General features: G+C 32.4%; 1 protein-coding gene across 1 annotated transcript in view; it reads right to left on the minus strand.

Annotated features, from left to right (window-relative positions):
• The window catches only part of LOC148282512 (RYamide receptor-like), an 86,197-nt gene that overhangs the window by 14,410 nt on the left and 48,927 nt on the right, over positions 1–22,860 (minus strand). The window contains exons 4-8 of the mRNA XM_088224993.1: positions 18,212–18,360; positions 11,613–11,734; positions 8,536–8,630; positions 5,911–6,036; positions 1,634–1,734 (exon numbers count right to left, since the gene is read on the minus strand). Of these exons, the coding sequence (XP_088081119.1) occupies positions 1,634–1,734; positions 5,911–6,036; positions 8,536–8,630; positions 11,613–11,734; positions 18,212–18,360 (593 nt within the window). The remainder of the gene's footprint in view (positions 1–1,633; positions 1,735–5,910; positions 6,037–8,535; positions 8,631–11,612; positions 11,735–18,211; positions 18,361–22,860) is intronic.

The raw sequence follows: 22,860 nt of genomic DNA on the forward strand, positions 1-22,860 counted from the left end.
GATAGTCCACGGCGGTGTTCGTCAATTCCATTTTTTTAATTTCTCGTAGTTTGGACGATATATTTACTATTACAATACCCACATGTAATTTTATATACACCACACCGCTTTTCTTCTAAAAGTTCTATTTTCGATTTGGAGTCATCAAATATTTTTCCTAAATTTTTGTTTGTATAAAACGCGAATTGGATACTGGGGGGTTAGAATTTATTAATATTTAAAGATATTAAAATAGTAAATAGAATTTTCTTCCAAGATTTTTTATCAGATTTTATATTTTTATTTGCAGAATTCGATAAATTTATTTTTATTTTTGTTCTTCAACATTTTTTTTATTAAGTCACAATCATATATTTAGGTAAATACTAAAAGAATTGCGCATCCACCAACAGTAAATTAATCTTTACGAATGACCAAGAAAACTTTGAGAGCTTGACGATTGGATTGTGTAATTTGGTGTTTACCTTTCCGACTAAGAATATTCGTTTTTATAACTTGCTTAAACCACTGATATTTTCGAAAAAAAATTCACTACGTGTTGATGAGTGCGATAGATTGCATTAAACAAAGCAAATGTGCGCCGCTCCTCTCGTGCAACTTGTATAGAAAATGTTTCGGTGCAAGTCGAGACAAAATAAAGTGCTCAAAATGAGTTGAAATCTATAGAGTGAGTGTTTTAAGGTAAAATGCAAAAAATAAGCCCCTGTGCATTTTTAAAAAAGCTCGAAAAATAAGTGACACCCTAATGCTGTTTTATTAATCGATTACCTTGAGAAAGGAAGAACTATGAAAAGCGAATATTATATAGCGTTATTAGAGCGTTTGATGGAAGATTTTGCGGAAAAACGCCCTCAAACAAAGAAGAACAAAGTGCTTTTTCACCAAAACAACGCACCGTGTCACATGTTGGCGGTGACGATGGCCAAAATTGTGTGAAGCTAACTTCGAATCACTTCCGCATCCACCGTTTTCTCTAGATTTGGCCTCCAGTGACTATTGGATTTTCGAAGATCTCAAAAAATGTTCCAGGGAAAGAGATTTGGCCCCAATGAAGAAGCGATTGCCGAAAACGAAGCTTATTTTGAAACTAAAGATAAATCGTTCGACGAAAAGGGCATCGAAATGTGAGAGAAGCGTTGGAATGAATGTATGACTCTTGAAGGAGACAATGTTGATGAATAAAGTCGAATGTTGCCTAAAAGTTGTCGTTGTTTTATAAGTCATTCTTCGAACATATTGAGTGATGTGTGATCGGCAAAGTGTTCACGTCACAAAATTATTAATGTTGTGACTTAAACTTTTAAAACAGATTTTGTATTACTTTATTACATTTTTCCCAAACGTGCGCATATGTTAATTATTATTTATTTATTTAAGTTTTCTAAACATCACGTTTCTAATTCGTCCCTCACTCTTACTCTTAAGTAATTTTTCATTATCATTTTGTCAATGTAACCTTACAAAGAGGCATGGTATGTTAATTTATCCTCTGTTCAGTGGTATATCTGTGCATATGTTTTTTTATGTGATTGTACCAAAAACATGAACGTTTAATAAAGAAAATAGATCGCAACAACATACAGTGAAATTGAAAAGTTAATTACAGTCAGATGAAGTAGAGATAAAGACTTACTCGTTAATGACGGGAAAGCGTGTCTGAAGAACTTGATAGGCCTGCAATGGAAGCCAACATAAACCAAACAGGGCAACAACTACCACGAACATTTTGATAACCTGTAAAAAAAAAAACACTTAAATCATGCACGGCAGCAAACATTTATAATTAGCTTCCCAAAAAAGTTAACTAAATAAATTGTATTTAAAAAATTGCGAGAGTGTTAAAAGTAATTCTAATAAATAAATTTTTCTTCTCTTATAGTATAAATGAATATTTGAAAGATGCAATTGATGAATTAAAATGAATTGCTTAAATGTAAATAATGTAAGCAATAAATACCATAACTAAAATAATGTTTTGACTATTTGTGTTTACTGAACTCTTTATATATTTATTTTTGAAGTCTATCCAAAGATGTCATGTATTTTTTATTGATTATTAGTCAGGTTGTAAGAAATTGCTAGTGGCAATAAGTCCGCTATTTAACCGTGTATACCTTTGTTTCATTTTCTGTATTTATCACATTGTATACTTATATTATGGTTCATCATCATTCCACGTCCGCTCCCTAGCTGGAGCATATGGTATCCACAAAGAGCCTCCATGCATCTCTGTCAGCCACCAACTCCATTGCGTCCTCCCGAGTCAGGTTCTCGTCCCGAAGTTCTGACATAAACTACCGGTGAACTGTCAGCAGTGGACGTACAGGACGTCGGGAACCTGATGCCTTGTAAAGTAGGCAAGCGTAGTTAAGGCTCTCAGAAAACATCCGCAGTATATGGCTTAGCCAACCGTATATTATGGTAAGCAAAGTTATTTTTATTATTATTAATATATCATTTCAGACCAAGTTGCACCAAAAGAGTTGAGTAATTTAATTAACTAATTAAAAAAGTTTAGTGGTTGTTTTTATTCATTAAACTAAGCCAATTTTGTTTATTTTTATTTATATATATCGTATTACCAGCGCTATGATTTTTAAACTTTTGTCTTTCTGAAATTACTCCGCGTGTGACGTCTCAAGTTCTTTTCCGCCTCTACTCGGTCAGTTCTGCCGTTTGGTCCATTGAAGTATCGTAAACCGGAAGACCTTCCAGACTTTCTTATCATTGGTTTATTCATATAAACTAGTGACGTCATTCAAAGTAGTTCGCTTTTATTCAAATATTTTTTACTATTTTTTTCATACATTTTCAAGAAACTTTGCCATAAAATATAATGCCCTAATTTATACCGCGCGTAAGGAAACATTTTTTATATTCAAATTTCCGCAGAGCAAAACTTCCTCGTTGTTACGTTTTGGTCAAAATGGACTAAAAAGGTTGCATGAAAAGAAATACGATAATTCTGACTAAAGTGTAATAATTATTTCATTCAAACTTAACTTCACTTCTTTTTTTGATGTAATTGGTTCTTAAAAACATTCAAACATCAGAATTAAATCGCATTTTAATTTTAAATTACAGAAGTACCTAAGTATGTATGATTTTCAAGTATTTATTTATTCTAGATAACTCTTATTACGTAACATCACATTTTTGTACCTTGACAAAACGTATTCGTTCATTAGCGGGCTCACTGTCAAATCGAAATATCTTCCATTAAAAAAAAATTTACAAAGGTTTTATTTATCTAATTTTAGTTTTAAAACGTGTATGTGAAAAATAAAATTTTAAAACAAATGAAATAGAACTAGCGATACGTGTTTATCTATATATATAAATGCGCAAATAATAAATATACGCAAAAACTCGAAAATGACAGATTTACGTGCGGTTTTTTGCAAAATTTTCTAATTTACGTCCTAGAGGTTTATAAATAATAACATCTTCAATATATTGAGTGAAAAAGAAGTTACAAGCAAATACGTGTTTTTCATCAAAATCTAGGGTTTTTATGAAAAACACGGATATGCTTTTATAACTTCTTTTTCAGGGGAAAAATTCGGAATATATTCCTTTTTTATACATTAAGAAAGTTTGTATTTTAACGTTTATAAGCGGAAATTGTTTTTAATGGATCCTAAATTGATTTTTTTTTACTATTTCTTAATTACTACATATAGACTTATTTTCGACGGATTTTTAGTAATGCTTTAATAAGTTTAACTGACATTCTATACATTTTTGAAAAACGTTTTCTCACACAAAATGCACCACTGTTGGCAAGTAGAACAGAATTTGACATTTGCAAAAAGAATTCTGTATTTGAAAATAATTATTAACAATTTTAAAATTTAACCATGAACAAGTACCTAGGTACCTACTTAAATTCAATATTTTAATATCAATAATTTTTAGTTATGTAATTTAACCATAAACAAGTACCCAGGTACCTACTTATCAATGTATAGCCTTTTTCTTTTATCCGGACAGTTTTTGTATGCTTTCACGACACAATCGGGCATTTTTCTTTTCATTTATATTGGTTTCGAATTAAATGTCAAGTCACGTCAAAACGCGGCTGACAGTTAAAAAATGACTAAATTCGCGTAGGACATGAGTTGAGTGCCATAATTTTAGAAGGTTTGGGGTAAAACGCGGTCTGATTTTTCTTCATTAACACGTATTTTCCCTGGATTATGGCAGTAGAGCAGTGGTTTTTGCACAATTATGATTTGAGCACGACAATGACTCTCAGTCAATCACATAAGGAGATAAAATGAAAAACTAACCCTTCTTACGAGTGTATAATTAGCTCAAAAAGTCTAAAATAAATAACGCATGTCTTTATTTACGAAAAAACGTTTGTTTAACCAGCTAATTGCAGGCAAGCCAACGTTCGGGCAGGACAACATCTGTTGGGTCCGCTAGTAAATTAATATCGATTATAGTCTTTAATGCGAATAATTTATTAATTAAGGGAGAGGAAAAGAGGAGAGATAAAGGAAATGAGAAGAGATATTTCCAAAGACGTAGTTTAAACAGATATAATGTAGAATTTTTTTTGGTAGAGACTAGGAGATGATTCCACAGTGGGGTTCCAAGGATGTAATCTTGTGGATGGGAATTGAGAGGGTGCTCTGTCAATAAGAACGAAGAGGTAAACGATGACTTGATAAGCATTGACTGCGAAGAACAATGAACAGAAATGAGAGGGTGTATTAGTATAAGTATATTCAGCAGCTACTCTCTGGTGAAAATCCCACAAAGATGGTAATCGAGTAGAGAAGCGTCGGTCTAATTATAATGGTGTGCTGGTTATTGCGTCTATTTGTCAATTAATTAATGACAAATATTATATTACAACAAAAAATAATCCACCCTATGTTAAAGCTCGTGGCGTAGTGGTCAACGCATTTGCCTACCTTGCGAGAGATCTCGGGTTCGATTTCCGACATGATTGACATAAAATATTTATTTTAAAAGTTGTTGTTTACACTTGAATATTTCTTAATCCCTGTACTGGCCACCTGAAACGTAAGACTAATCTTATCTTCATGTAACAAAAATGGTCAAGATACGCTGCGATTTGTATATCAATACAGTGCCCCATGCACCATTAGATGCGGAAAGAGTATGGCGATGTTGATGATGATGTTTTTCATCATGCAGTGTGGATTTAAACATTCGTCTAAAATGTGATGATCTGTGTAATGTTTTTTTTTTGCACCACAATAGGCCAGGGGGGGCAATCACAATGGTAATTAAATACAGCATGAAACCAAATTTAATATCCCTTCCCGACGATATGTAGCTACTACATATTGCATCTTATAACTTCAATATCTCCATAAATATAATAAATTATGGGTTGAAATTTTCGGCATTCCTTTATTATACATTTGCGTAATCTAATAATTCATAGTTATTGGGAACCGAGAAAGCATTTTATCGAAAATCGGAGATAAATTACCAATATTATAGAATGTTTACCAATGTGTCGCATGTTGCGTACGAAGTAAACGAGTAATCACAACATATAATTATCTCACACACTCATTACGTCTCACTCTTCATAATACAGGTATATTTGGAAAAAACAGAGACAATTTCACGCGTCACACGCGCGAAAAGCACAGCTTCTAGTATATTTCCAAGACGCCCGTAAGTAGCTACCCAACTTTCATCAGAGGCGGTTCTTTTGCACGCGTTGAGTGCATGAGCTAATAATTTTTTCATGTTTTTAGTAATTAGAATTAAAATATTATCATTTTTGATTTCAACAATAAATAATTGAAGCAATTGCCAATGAATATTACATTTTTCATATCGGTAATTAATCACGGAACTCTACGTGAGTAAGTTAACATACTTATATCAACATTAGGAAAACTTTGGTAAAGTTTTTACCCTTTTCTTATTCTTCATAAGGTTAGCGTCTCTGGAATCCTGGGCGTTTCCTGGCGCTCTTGAACCCCACAAGCGGAATGCCATTCTTGCATATACGAAGCTGATCACGCCCAATGGAATCAGATACTGAAAGAAATTCTCTCAATTAACAAATATCCAACGATTAGGTGGCAGAAACAAGTAATAGTCAAATTGAAAATTCGTCTTCGTTGAATTTTTTTCATTTGTTATGAAACAGTTAAAAAAATGATAACATCATTATTCTAAAACGATTTTTTTCTAGGATGTAGGTTTAGTTTGTTAGTTAGTTAAAAATAAAATTGATTAAAAGATGAATTGATCAAATTTGAGACTGTTATCCGGATAAGTAATAATTGAATAAAGAACTACCGTTGAATGATGTTGCTAGAAAGTGTTACGATGATTTCATTGAACTTTAATTTCTACACTATTTTTTAATTAACTTATTTTAATCAGAAGCTTGGTGAGCTACAACGTTTTTACAATCACAGAAAAATTTTCGAACGTAAATATTATTTTAAAAGATTTTCTTTTGATTTTTTCTAAGAACCTCAAAAACAAAGTTAAGCCAACATTATTTTTACGCGGAGTTTTTCAATGTTAAATTTAATTACTCTTCTGTCTTTTTTTTTAATCTCGATCGTGGCGAAAAAATAATTCAACGAAGTAAGCGGATTAAAATAAACAAACAAACAAACAAACCATCACGCCGTTTCCCCGTAAGGGTAGGCAGAGAGGATAGAACGCCACAACACTCTATCTTTGCATACAGATCTCGCTTCCTCTACATTCATACATCTTCTCATGCACGCGCGCCGATTATTCCGACTTTTGACATGTCCATCTTTAAGTATTTGTTGGATTTGGTCATGCCATGTCTTTCTCGGTCTTCCTCTATTTCTGCATCCATCAACATTCGCATTGTAAATATTCTTAGCCGTTCTCTCGCTGTCCATTCGTTCTACATGTCCAAACCAGCGCAGAGCTCCTTTCTTGATTTTGTCGATAATGCTTGTCTCAGCCTTACATAATGTACGGATCTCAACATTTGTGCATCTATCGTACATAGTTTTACCACACATTCGCCTGAGAGATCGCATTTCGACAGCATTCAGCTTACTTTCATCCCTGTTTTTCCAAGTCCATACTTCGCTCCCATACATCAGGGATGGGACCAGGACTCCGTTGTGAACTGCCAATTTTGCCTCTTGTGACAACCATTTATTTGCCAAGGTCGATTTAAGTGCACCGTTCACTCTGTTCCCGGCACTCACCCTCCTTTCAATATCTTTCTCAGTCATTCCATCCCTAGTGAACATACTTCCCAGATACACAAATTCCTCTACTTGTTTTAGTATAACTCCATTCACAGTGATTTCACATTTAGTCATACTTTCATTTCTTTCAAAAACCATCACATTCGATTTATCGACATTCATCAGCAAATCGCTTCTCTTGCATACATCGTAGACCTTTGTTACCAAGAATTGCAGTTCCTCTTTGTTATTAGCAAGGAGTACAGCATCGTCAGCATACAAAAGACAATTGACTTTTAAATCACCCATTTTTGCTCCCATTCTTAAGCCTTTCAGTTCTTTCATGCAGTTATCGATATACACGTTGAACAGCCATGGTGACATAACACATCCCTGCTTCACTCCTTTATGAATGTCAAACCACGATGTGTATGATCCATTTACCCTAACACATGCTGTGCTGTCTTTATACAGAGAAGCAATAGCACGTGTTAGATTTCCGCTTACTCCGTACTCCGATAACACCTTCCATAATTTTTCTCTGTCAACTCTATCAAACGCTTTTTGCAGATCGACAAATGCGCAGAAAAGCTTTTGGTTTTTAGCAAGAAATTTTTCTGTCATGTTTCGTAAAGCAAATATTTGATCCATACATCCTCTTCCATTCATAAAACCGCTCTGAATATCCCACACTCTATCCTTTGTAACTTTTCTTACTCTATCAATCAGTATTCTTCCATACATTTTGCCAACAGCGCTCAAAAGGCTGATTGCTCTATAATTTCCGCATTCTACTCTTGAACCTTTTCCCTTGTATAGAGGCATAACAACAGCCCTTCTCCAGTCTGGAGGAGTGTATTCCTCCTCTAAACATCGGTTGAAAAGTTTGTGCAGCCATACAAAAATTATTTCACCGCCCGCCTTTATAAATTCTGTAGCAACATTATCAAAACCTTGCGCTTTTCCATTCTTCATATATTTGGCAGCAATTCTTATTTCTTCCATTCTTATCTCTGTCGTACCATCATATGCATTTAAACTTACCTGAGGAGGTGCTGCAGTGCTTATATTTCCTGTATGTGTTTCATACACCTCCTCAAAGTATTCCTTCCATCTTGTTTTTATTCCACTATCATTTGTCACCATTTTCCCATCTTTTCCTTTTATAGCTGTCATACATCCACTTTCATTACTGTTTCGGGAATTTTTCACCGCTTTCCAGAATTTAGAATTTTTCAGCATAAACCGAATCGTTTTTTTCAAGCTTCGAACCTTTTCTATTTATATTCTTTACTTTGATAAAAACCATCGTATAATTTCATAAAAGTTGCAAACAAAACATACTTACTTGTAAAAAAAACAAGATAGTTCTGTAGATGACCATGGACCGCTCACTCATGTTGATAGGAATACAAAAGGGCTTGGTGTACACAGTACGGGTAGCTGCAGAAATAAACATCATGTTTGTTAAATTCCAACCTAGTCTAATTCTATTTCATAAATAAAATAGTCAAAATAAAGACGCGTCATGTATCTACCTACGCAATTAACAAAGCTAAGTGTTTACAAGTTAATGCTGATACAAATTATATCGTCGGTTTTTGACTAAAACATATTTTCGGAATTGACTGTAAATCTCATTCAGAATAATAATTTTAAAACACCAAGTGTAATCAATGCCTATAAAATATCGAGTTTTTTTTATAATACATAAAACACATTTTATTTTATTTTATTAGGGAAATCAACAGTTCTACATACATATTTTTAGTAAACAAACAGATATAGTGTATAAACTCAGAACTAATAACAGATTTCCACATAGTATACAAAGTTAGTGAAGAAAATATATTACATATCAAATAAATACATTCAATTTATACATATAAAAATGTTATTTTCATGTACTCAATAATCAAAGATTTTTTAAATATTAATTTTAAGAACATTAAGTTACTGTAAATTGGGCGGGATAAGGACAAAAATGCTTGAAGAGAGGATAAGGAGGGGAGGGGAGATGTACATATTTATTTTTATAATGTATACTAAGTTACATAATTCATTTTTAGTGTAAATTTTAAATCTGACAGAGTAATGTTTGTGTAATCTATATTTTTAAATTTTGTATTGTACATTGAAAAAGTCCTACGAAAAAAAGCATTTTTAACATACGATGTTTTACTTATTGGTACATGAAACAGGTGGTACCGTCTACAAATCCTGGCTGGCACATGTATTGTTATTAAACCAAGCAGCTCAGTACAGTTAACCATTCCTGTCATAATTTTGTAAAGCAGTAGTTGGTCCGCACACACTCTGCGGTATTGTAGGCAAATGATTCCATGGAAGGTGGAGGCAGTGAGAGTAGATACATAAGAAATACCGGTTTTGTATTTAAGGTACTTAATAAATTTGTTTTGAATATTTTCTATTCTACTTATATATATGGCATACTGGGGATTCCATATCTGAGAAGCGTGTTCCAAATGGCTTCTGACAAATGTATAATATAATGAAATAAGGGCCTTTGGATTATCAAAGTGTTTACTCATTCGAATTATGAAACCTAACATGCTCAATGCTTTGGAGGTAACTTTATTGATATGCGATGATAGAAATTTTCAATGGGAGGCTCAGGTATAGTCACTGTGCCAAAGCTGTGCCATCTACTCTGCTCTCTTAGAGACATTCTGGATATTGGCACTCTCAGAAGTGTGTACATTGATATGTTTCAATCCACTGTAACCTATGGAATAGCTGGCTGGGGGAGTTGTGCGGCAATTATTTTAAAGCCTCTTATAATTTTACGGAAATTATTATTGAGAATAACATTCCGGCGCCCTCCAACATACCCGTCAGAACAGTTGTTCCAATACACGAAGGTGCTGGATATGAGACAACTGGACCAAAAAGAAGCATTTACGCACTTCTAGTCGAACAATAAGGAGAGGTTTCAGCAAAATGTCCGTATGAGGTTTTCCCAGAGCATGAATTATGTCATACCCAAAACCCGTACGAATTTGCTAAGAGACATCTCTCATTTATCTCAGCGAGAGTGTTCAATATTTTGGAGAAGCGTATTAAGGTCTCAGGGCAAAAACTATATTCAAGAAAGGAGCTAAGAAATGGATTTTCCTTAGTGGTAGAGATTTGAGTAGTAAACTCCTTGATGATTTTCCGAATTTTTGAGTTTACTGTTTACCATATTGATGTGCCATATCGTGGTTATACAAGTAAAAGTGACCATTTGCAAAAATGACGAAATTGAGATTATTGACTTTTTGACATCGTATTAGCATAATGCTTGACTGGTAAAAATGCCAAGTCGATCCGACTCTCAAAAAAGAATTTAATTTGTAAAATATGTGACCATTCAATAAAAGCTCACAGATTTTTGAGAAGTTAAACTGACCAACACACATAGTCACTTTTATTAGTAAATTTAAGATCCAAGAATCGACCAAGTGATGTCACCAGTGAAGAGTTAGTTACGGTTTTTTTTTATAAAAAGTTAATTAATAAAATTGATTCTTTATATTATTACGTAACATTTCTTAATTATTTGTTCTTTTTAATTTATTTTGTATTTCTGTGTTTATTTAACCTTCATAAATATAAAAAAATGGATTATCGAAATAAAGAATCCCAAAAACATAATTTATTGTTATAAAATAAAATACTACCTCCTTCAATGAACGAAACAAAAATGATTATCTGCCAAATTTCATGACAAATTTTACAGGTAAAATAAAAAATGACCAAGTTTTTCAATTTATTTTTTTTATATAAAAGTGAAAATGTTTTTTGAATATTTTTATACTCTTCGTTAAAACTTAAAGTACCGTACATATAATGTATAATTACCAAACAAACACTTTGTGTTGTGATCTTTGAGAAGTAATTGAATTCTAGAAAAACACTAAAATGGCTCCACTGAACATTATTGATTTGGTCACTTGGTCAATTTCTCTTGTATGCCCACGATATACACGTTTTAAAAAAAAAATGTTTATGATCCTAAATTTGTGGTGATATACTCATTTGTCTGTGTCAAGTAATTGTTCATCCCATCTCAACACAGGACTTTTAGTCTCATTGCGTTTGGACTTATGTCTTAAATAATGCACAATAAACTTATGTGAATTTGCTTCTCATACCCTCATATAATATGCTATTGACAAAAATGGTTGTAATTGTACTGCATACAAAACTCTGTTCGCAGTTTTAATAAACTTCAATTTGTTGCCTAAGCTTTTTCGTTCCAACATCAAAGAATATTGATAAAATAAAATTGTTTTATAATTTCCACCTAAATACTCGTATTACGTCAACATCATTAAAATTATAGAGTGCGTTAAACATTTTCAAATGAAAATGATGTAAAAAAGCAAAACATCTATAAAAATTATAATAATAGTTTCTCACCGTAATCTCTGTCCTCCACCATTTCTACCCTTAGAGCAATAGCCATCGGGATAGCCATCGAAAAAGACAAAAGCCAAATACTGGTAATTACGATCTTTGCAATTCTTTTTGATGGACGAACGCTGCAACAAATTCACATAAAACTATTAACAATGACTTGCCACGCATTAAATGAATTCATATTTTGTATTTACGTTAATAATACGAAATGTAATAAATATGCGCAATGTAAAACACTCATTACGTTTATATATATAAACATTTAACAAAAAATTTAATAGTCTTGATATATTTAACACTCCATACAATATGTACAGAAGATAATTAATGGGCTTGATTCATGCTCTTCATCTATAATTCGTTTAATCATTAAATCAAATGCAATTTTCCACTCTCACTTTCCTTCAATCATCCTTTACCACTCCTTATTCAATTTCCTTCTTTTCCTTTCCACTATCTCCTTGTTTTGTCCATATTTCTCTTATTTTAATATATAGTATATTTATTATTTATATAGTTTAAACTTCAAGCCGTCGTCGCTTTATTACAGTATTATTTAGTGAACACATATAATTGGATGGCAGGCTCTACTATGTATACATTTTATATATTTTATTTTTTTAAATATTCACTTAACCTGTACATCTGTTTGTATTCGAAATTAATAAAATAAAATAAAAAGAAAAAATAAAAATAGAACTTTTTTTAAAACAAAGTTTAACAGAAAATTTCCGAATAACATTGCCCGGTCCGTGTAATTATCTGCTTAGAAAGGCAAAAAAAACTTCTGAATCTCAAAGTACAACTCTTGAAAACTTCTTCAATTAGTTACTCGACAATATGTTAGAGGATGTTAAAGAGCTCGCCCCCTACCTGATACTATACGGATCTGGGCTTGGAGGGGGAGATTTAGCAAAATATAAACTCTCGCCTTCCACTCAGTAGCCAGGCTTTTTATAGACCGGGGCATGAAGGGCGAGAACTATCCGCGGGGACCCGTCACAATAAATATTCACAGGTCGCAGTAACTTTAGGCTCTTGCATAGCACTGACCCCCACCACTAAGAATGAAAATAAGAATACTTGAATGGTCAATATATGGATATTTGATGTTTTTGAGTAATTTGTGTTTATTTGTGTTCTTATTAGATGCTTTTTAAACTTATAATTTATCAATGTTTTTCTTTCCGTAGAATTCTAGAATGAATTATTGTCGTTGCAGCTCCATTATATGTTGAGTGATTTTTCTATTTTAAAAGCATTTTTAAATTCGCATTAAGCTTACACAATTTCGTTTTTACAAAATGTACATTATGATAATTTACAAAATATTTTTTCAAATTAAAATGACGTTTTGGTTATTTCTAAATCAGTAAAAAAAAACATCATCAAAAGGTAAATAAGTTGTCCGGACGCGGGAAAATAAATTCCGTCAAAATGGTACCAGACTACTAATGCATTCATTTGCAATTTTTGAGCGCTCACATATTCACGTCGTACTTAGGGGCGCACATATATTTACCGGGAAAATAATTATTTCAAACTCGGAATGACATTGGTATATCCTAATAATTCACACACTTCTTATACCCCCTAAATTCAATTGCTTTGATCGTTCTACATCGACTACAAATTTATACATTACGAGCTGAACCCGGCAATGCTTTGCTATTGCTTGAATTGAGTTATTGCTAAATAGATTAAATGAACACAATCGAAAGTTTGACATCAATAATTGTATTTAGTTCAAATTAGATATGTACTTATACGTGATTATTTTTGTGTTTCGGTTTGGATAAATTGTGGGGACAGAGAATTTTGATAAATGGGTGTTTGAGCATTGTTTTCCTGTCACTTTCTTGCAGATGCCTCCCCGATAATGTGCGAAAAAGACAACTGCATGTCAAACCTTTCGTTAGAATAGACAAAATCGACGATTCGCTGTACCGTTTTCCGCACCTCAAAACTGAACAGATTTTGTTTGTTTTTTAAACAAAGTATCGTGATCGTTTGTTGTTGTTGTCACTGTGAAAAAACCATTTCTCTAGCGCCATAATTCAGAGAGAAAATACGTGAAAAGGTTTGTATGAAGAAAAATCGGACCGCGTTTCTTTTTAGGATTAAACATAATTAAGTATACTTACAAAACTATTGTTAAAAATCTTTAGTTAAAACCGTTCGGATTGAGTTTCATTGGTAAGCAGGTACTTGTTTATGATTGAATTCCAGAACATGAAATAATTCATTTTCAAATACTGAATTTAAGTAGGTACCTAGGTACTTGTTTATGGTTGAATTGTAAAACATTAAATTATTCATTTTAATATAAATAATTATTTTTGCAAATGACAAACTCTGCTCAGGGGTGCACTTAAGTTAAGAATGCGATTTTTAAAAATGTATCGAATGTCAGTTATTTTAGTATAATTAAAAATCCAGTAAAAAGCACTAAATGCGTAAAAATTATAAGAAATTCAATGAAATAATCTGATTAGGATCCATAAAAAATCGAAAATTTTTTGTACACATTTAAAAACAAACTTTTTTCTAAACAAAAAAATAACACCCATTCATGTTTTTAGAAAAGGCATTTTCGGTAAATGCAACCCTAGTGATGGATAAAAAAAACATTTATGCTCCTAACTTATTTTGTACTTAATACGAGTACATTGAAGATTTTATGAGCTTTAAACCTTTTTGTGGCAAAGATGTACATTTATCTGAAAACCGCATGCAAATCGGTCCAGTAGTTATTCAGTCCATCGAGGATAAACATTCGAACATTGTCTTTTATATGTATAAATAATTGTTTTCAATGTACACATTTACTATTTTAAAAAATACGTATTTTAAAAAATAAAATCATGTGAAGGTTAAGTTAAAGATACAATATTTTTTAATTTTCCTTCATTGACAGTTTCGAGAAATATTAAAAAAATGATTTTCTACTATGATATTCTAATTTAACATGATATTTCTGTTTAAGCAAATAGAGATGTTTAAATGACAATGCATTTTTTGTATTTTGCATATTTTTCAATATTATACATTTTTACAGTGTTAACATTTCAATTTTTACTAGAAATAAAATCCCGAAAAACCACTTTTTGTAAAAGGGTATTTATGCAATTTATTATATTTTATAATATACAAAAGTATAAAGTGGACGACGGTCACCGATTTCAAGAAAAGACACAACAATTAAAATGGATGGATTTAACACATTTGCGGGAACAAAACGAAAATAAGAAAACATCGCTTCATTCGGAAAAATTTAATAAAAAAAGTCTTTAATTTGTTATTTCAATTACAAGGAAAATAAATGATAACACAATGAAATAAAAACGTAAAACAATAATTGTTTGATAAATTTGTTTAATAATCATTCATGCAAAAAAAAAACATAAAAACCTGAGGTTGCTAAAGTAGCTGCATAAAAAATAATAAATGAAAAGAAGCACTGGGACAAACATTTTTAGTATACTCGTATATGTATCTTCTCTCTAGTCGAATATTTGTACTTTGATAGAGCTTGTTTATTTTGCGTTTACATTTGCGTGGTTTTATCCTATCCTTGGCATTGCAAAGTTTAATTTTTATATCGGCTATTAAAAGCCGTTGGTCAGAACTGCAATCTGCCCAGGCTATGTTTTGATATTAGTTATTGACGATCTCCATCTTGAATCTACTAACATGAAATCAATCTGGTTCCTAGGTTCCTTTAGCTCACGGAGATTTCCAAGCGTAGAGTCTGCATGCGTGGTGTTTGAAACACGTATTTGTAAACTATCCTCCTGGGATGTGTCGAAGTCAACCAACAAAATTGAGAAAAGTGGAACGGCTTAGTCACTGAATTATCAGAGGTATCACTGACGGATGCCTACAGAAGAGCACAAGACCGTTCCAGATGGAGGAAGATAGTCCGCAGATGAGCAATGCCTGGAGTCAGGCGTGATCGCCATCCTCAGACATAGGGTACGGATTGAAGGGAGAAATAAAAAGTCTGTCCTGAAAAACGCAAGTCAGAGCGCGAGCCAAAAAAACTGTCGCTGGAAATTTCGTCTGCCGCAAATTATACGACATTGCCAATCGTTCAAAAAACGATCCCGCCATCTATCGGCATGACATTCAACTTCACATTAATTAACAAATGCAATTAATGAAAATGAGTCTATTTAATTTATTCTTTCCGGACAGGGAAAATCATCACTTAAATTAAACTGCTAGCCACAACATACTACCCACCTTGAAAGTTTCCAGTATAAACTTTAAACAAATAAAAGAGAAGATGAATGACCTATTAAACCGTTCTTAAACATATAATGGTAAACCTTCTCAATGAATTTATTCGATTGATCTATTTTGGTGATGGATAAATTAAAATTCTGGTCTCATCAACTTTTATAATGTAATATTAAGTATTATTCGTTTCACTCACAAATCATGGTAACTTATTTGGATAATTGAGTGTTTAATAACAATAATAAATTGCCTTAACATACGTTTAAAGAGGCAGATATGGATCGTATCGTATTTGGATAGTAAAATGACCTCAATGAACAATATTCAAACGTCTTTCATTTCAATTTTAATGGGTTGTTTTTTTGAGTCAGTATTCGCACAATTCTTATAAAGTGCGAAAAAAAAAAAGAAATATTGATTAAAAAAATATACATTATCCCAACGGACCCGACAGATGCCGTCCTGCTCGAACGTTTGCTTGACTGCTATCAGCTGGTTCAGCAATCGCAAATTCTCGAATCGAAAATTCGAATTTTCGATAAACTATATACTAGGTGACATTTGACATTGAGATTGCAGCGCCACCTACCGAGTCCAATTGTCAATCTAAACCATCCAGAAACCCATTCAAACACACACAAAAAGTTTCATGAAAATCGGTTCAGCCATTTAGGAGGTGCTTAATGACATACACGCGAACAGAAGAATTATATATCATATTATAGTATAACCAGATTAGTGAAAAAATAAGAACACACGTTATTTATTTTTGCCTTAATTGAGCTATTTACATATTTGTTAAAAGGGTTAGTTTTTTCGTTTTATCTTCTCATGTCCTCGTCGTGCTTAAATCAAAATAGTGCAAAAATCACTACTTCGTGCCATAATCACGGGAGAAAATGCGGAAATATGTTTCAATAAAGAAAAGTCAGGCTGCGTTTTACCTTGAACCCTCTAAAGTTATGACACTCAACTCTTGTTCAACGTGAATTAAGTCATTCTTTTACCGCCAGCGAGGTTTTGACGCGAGCTTGACATTTAATAAAAAACCAAAAGAAATGAAAAGAAAAAAAAAACTTGGTTTTTGCACTGACCATTGTAAATCGGGTTTGTAGATCTTATCCCGGTTTGGTTTATTCTTGCTCAATTTTACATGCATTCTCTGTGATGCAATAAATGTGTAGCCCAATATTCATATCTTTAAATCGTAGTAGTCCCCGCCGTTTTCAGTTAAATATATACTTAACGAGTAAATACATATAGTATCATCAGAAAGAGAATTAGGAGAGAATTCACAAGACTACGGCCTCCTAACCTCACCTTCTGAGGTCCTAAAAGGTTACCTGCTCTGACAACTAGCCGGCCAGAAAACATTCCAATGGTGGGTAAAATTCGGTGTTTGTATATTATTGTATATTTCTCATCTTTGGTAACGCTCAGTGCATTAACATGTCCACCGAGGTTTTTGAATTTCTTTTCAATATATTAGAATTGGAATGCACCGAAATTTAAAAGTCAAATATTAACATTAAAAATCGAAAAATATGGGTACTACTGTGTACCATATTTACGTGTATACTTATTTTTTAAATTGTTTTTATTATTATTATTTTTTCGATTATTTTTTAAAAACATTTTTATTGTATTTAATATAAAAGTTCTTCTTCTTACAATATTTGAGTTTGTCCAAATGTTCGTAGACAAATGACTTCAGTCAGATGAATCTCTTCACAACAATAAAGGTTTCAGCTCTTTAATTTCACTTAAATCAACAAATAGAAGAATTGAAGAAATATGGATATTCAAACGTAGGCAAAATGGTGAATGTTACGCAGTGTGCAAAGTGGCCACTTAAACCAGCCAATCACAGGTCATAAGCCCTGTAAATGCCTTGACTTCCATATTCCCTTATTTAAGGTATTCTCCATCCCTGTTGTAATTTGTTAGTTCTTTTCATTTTAAAACTTTATCTGCACACATTGTTTAATATTTTTTTAATATCTAAATATGTTCTTTATACAATACTACTGTTTTAAATATAGTATTTATGTAACATAGTACTTTTAAATTTAATTTTTGAGTTTTTCACATTACATTGAAGTGTTTATACTATTTTAAATATGTATCTTTTTTAGGTAAAAGGCACTGCGTGCCGTGTATATTAATGAATAAATAAATTGTAAAAAAATTATTCATCATAAAAAATGTTATTAAAGAGTAAAATTATGTCCGATACACTAATGCCTTTCTCTTTTTGTCCAAAATATTTTCAACGTATTTCTAGTGTACAGTTTTGAGAACAACATTCACGTTGGCGTCTCATAGAATTCTGATTTTACAATACCTACATGTCTCACCTTAATGGATGGAGTACGGCCCTGTGTCGGTCTACAGCTATGGCGGTCAGTGTCAACACGGACACATTCACGCTTAACACTTGCACGAAGGGGCAAAACGCGCACATGAAGTGGGGTAGGTTCCACCGCTGCAGAAGGGCTGCTTGGAACTGTCAACATAACAGGAAAAATCGCACATCATTTATTTACCAATGAAGCATTACAACGAACACGTGGTTCGCTTTGCGACTATTTACTCTCCTCTGATGTTATAAACTTGAACTTGGTGAATACTCACAGGAAAAATAACCCTAACATGCATGGTTCTGGACAGATTTATCGTTTTAATGTACCTATGATATCCGTACGAAGCTTTAAAATATGTAATTCATCATTTATTTCATATTCCCGAGGAGTTTTGGGAAAAACTGTTTTAAGGACAAACCATACGTTAGCACCTGCAGAAAAAAATATCCCAAACGTGCATGGTTTTTGACAGATGTATCGTTTAATGTACTTACGATATCCATACGAAGTTATAAAATTTGTACTACATAATTATTTTATTAGTTTTTCAATGATTTGATTGAATTTGTTTCCTGTTTTCGCATCACACAAATTAAACAAATGGTCTACTTTTTGCATGTTTTCTTCCAGTATCTTCCAGTTTTATGTTTATTTGCCGATTATCTTCATAATTATTTAATCCCGTTACGCTAAAAAGATAATTATGCAACACAGTTAATCAAAAATTGAAAGTCGTTAAAATTTTTTTTGACCCTTTATACATTTTCACTTCATTTCATTTCATTTATTAGTTTATACATACAATGTTACAAAATGGCACAAAAAACACTCTGGCAAATTCTGCTAGTACTAGGAGTAGGCTCAGTATATGAAGGGTCGGCAAGCCAGAAATATTAATACGCCTAATGTTGCAATCGGTTCCTATATGGGCAAATGCCTGTTCTAAGAAACCGATTTGTTGCGGCAAATATGGTTTACGAATATTTTTCCCATAAATAAAAAACAATATTGAAGAAATAAAAAAAAAAACAGTTATAGCCCAAAAGAGAAGAAAAGAAAAAAAAAATAATGTTTACATTAAATGTAAAAATACAATTAAATACATAAATATAAAGCACACATACTTCGTACATACATATACACATACATACATATATACACACATATACATACATTTACATATATATACACACATTCATACACAATATATATGCACATGCGAAAATACAATAAATTTATATATGATTCAATGGGATAGCATAATATTTAGATGACTATCTTCAATAAATTCTCCGATACAGATAAGTCTTTTTATTATTTTTTATGTAGATACCTATTTAAAACAAAGCTGTGGAATACTCCGACGTCCAATGTCTGTTTCAGACAAAATATATGACTCGCAAATTTCGTAGACGAAATAGAAATGAGTTATCGTCATCCCAGTTCTATCTTTTCGTAAGATTAAAATCGTCATTTTTGAGTTACAAGTACGGCCCAACTCCTTAAAAATAGATCTACAAAGTTTTCCAACCTACGTTGTTGAATCTGGCTTAGTTTCACCTGTACTGAGCTCCATTTCGTCGTTTTATAAATAATTCTGAAATGGCATTGTTTGTTCTTTTGCTATTTTGTCGTATTTTGAATAATCAATTGTATTTTGTAGTATGGTAAACAAAAGTCGAACAAAAAAAATCTGTTCTAACTTGTCTAAAAGTGATATTTGAGGCTTAAATTGTTGTATTTTCAACTATTGGTACAGTTCATTCGAATATTTGATAAATTTCACCTATGTGTACGGGACAGAACGTTTTCTAATAAATGTTTGCCTACCATGCAAGTGGTGTCTGGTTGGTTTTCCTACATTTTCAATATGAAATATTTATTTGAGAAGCCTAGACTGGCACCTTAAGCGTAAGACTGATCATCTTATCAGTTTTATCTGTTGTCTTCGGACGCACGGTATACAAATATAATTATTTTGAAAAACGCAAAACCTACCGATACAGACAATTTTACTATGACAATCTGTCTAAAAAATAACAAAATAGGTTCAGTTATGTGGTGCGGAAAACGGGACAACGAAACGTCGATTTTGTCTATTTTAACAAAAGGTCTGACATGCAGTTGTCTTTTTCGCGTAGTATCGGGGAGGCATCTGCAAGACAGTGACAGGAAAACAATGCTCGAATACCTTTTTATCCATTTTCTCTATCCCACAACTTATGTTAACCAAAAAACAAAAATAATAATGTAAATGTACATATTTAATTTAGACTTAACACAATAACTGATTTCAAACTTTCGGTCGTATTCATTTTATATATAAACGAGTATGTACACACATATAGCAGTAGCAAAGCATTGCCGGGTTCAGCTCGTTTACGATATTATATATATGCTCATTGTATGTCAGTTTATAGTCCAAAACAACTCTTAAATCTTTGATGGACGAAACTTCATCCATTTTTGAGTTTTCTATTAGGTACTCGAAGGAAATCGGTTGTTTTGTTTTATAAAATGGCATTATTTTTTATATTTAGTTCTAATCTGTTGACTTAACACCATTGGTTAAAATAGTTCATGTCTGATTGAAGAAGAAAACAGTCTTGTAAAGTTTGAATTATTTAAAAATTATATTATCGTCCGCGAAAAGCCAATAGCGAGAGTTAAAGATGATTAAGTAACATTATTAATAAACAAATTGAAAAGCAGGGGTACCAAATGGGCTCCCTGAGGACCACCCGATGTTACATCAACACTGGTTGACAAATAGTTATCTATCTGAACATTTTGTTTCCCACCAGTAAGAAAAGAATTAATAAATGTGAGCAATGGATCTCTTAATTCCAACGTATGTAATTTAAATATAAAAAATTATGGTAAAAAATAGTAAAGAGAATATCAATCTGCTGACTACGTTCGAGATTCCGACGTTTTAGTTTTGGACTAAAAAAACAATCCATAACAATTCTTTTGTTTCGGCAGATTGTCGCACAGGGCAGTGTTTAGATCTCGTTACGTTGGTGGCGTATGTCTTAAATAATTTGGATGTAGCGAAAATTGGAGACTTGTCAGAGCTGGGGAAGGCATCACGATTATGTCCGAGTTTAGCACAGTGAAAACAAGTACGTGAGTCAGCAGTGCATCGAGATGCTTTGTGGCCATAAAGTTGGCAATGACCACATCTCAAGTAATTGACCCAGTCTCTGACTTTGTGTAATTCCCAGTCTATAGCCAACTTTAAGAAAGAAATTATGGAGTGACGCATAGAGGGAGGAACTCTTAATATAAATGTACACGTCCCCATTCAAGGGCCAGATTTATGAGACATTTTGACTTGTTTCTTCAGATCCTCAAGCAGTATACCTGTCTCATCATGAGTCTGCAGATGTACTGCATTTATGTCATTGAGTCAGGAGTTTTGTTCCAATCACTGTTGCTTTTAATCCAGTACCAGATATTTCAGGGTTATTAGCAAGCGTTAAAGCTTCTCCGTGAGAACTTGGATGAAATAATTTTTTTTTATTTTTAATTTGCTTCACTCCTGTTATTTTAACACCTATTTCAGTGGGATTTAATGTGCTCTTCATTTTTTTACAGTAGATTCTGATGTATAATATGTAGATTTATCTTCCAGAAAAACAAATATAGCAGAAGAGCATATTTTTTATTTGATTGTAAGTTCGTTGATACGATAGAGCTCCATGTAGGTCTAGATAACCTATTTGATTTCAGCGCTTCAATAGAGCCTTCCAGTTTGCTCATTTCAAGTGGCATCTGATTCGTAACAGTCAGAACTTCAATTAAATCGGTCTGTATTCGAACTTGTTGGTCTTTTGTAGCTCGACAAGACGGCTAAGTGAGAACGGCCAGTACACTATGAATTTTTGATATACTGTTGATGTAATCAACGGCATTATCGATTCGAAAAAATTCATCAGCTGACATTTGATTCTATATTTATTTTATAAGAGTTATTGCAATTGCGCCTGAAGTAGGCAATATACAGAGCACTTATTAAAAAATATGGCCGCAATCAACAAAATTATATTACATATCACATGAGAATCTTTTTAGCTTATATAAATGTCATCAGACTTTTTATCGATAATTAAACTTAATAATTTCTTCAATAAGATATGTATATTTACTTGCTCATAGAATGTTTGACACACAATCACTTTTTTATTACATAAATGAAATCAAGTAAATTTGTATTTGTTTTTTAATTTCTTTAGTTTTCTTTGGTATTAGAGAAGGATTTGATAAGGTAACACTCACTTAGAAACTGTGCGCAGTGATGCATCAAATGATTTAAGTTAAACAGAAATACAGTGGAAAACACAGTAGGTTAAAACAACTTACAATAACTGTTCACAGAAACTGTAGGTAGATCTTTTTGATACTTTTTGACACATATGACATTTTAAAAAGTTTTCGCCAAAAAAATACAGTAATTATACATCGAGCTAAGAACTAATAAGTTTGGCAAGTTTAGTGAACATGCAACAGTACAAAAACTAAACGGTAAAAAACTGAACAAATACATAATTCCTTTTCACTTTTTTATGGGTAACAATATGAGGAAAGTGGTGACCGATAACCTAAGGGAGGGTGATTTAGGTGTACAGGGTTTATTTTAT

This window comes from Micrasema longulum, unplaced genomic scaffold (assembly GCF_059751315.1).
Source record: "Micrasema longulum isolate JH-2025_06_02 unplaced genomic scaffold, ASM5975131v1 h1tg000322l, whole genome shotgun sequence".
In the NCBI taxonomy this organism is placed as follows: Eukaryota; Metazoa; Arthropoda; class Insecta; order Trichoptera; family Brachycentridae; genus Micrasema; species Micrasema longulum.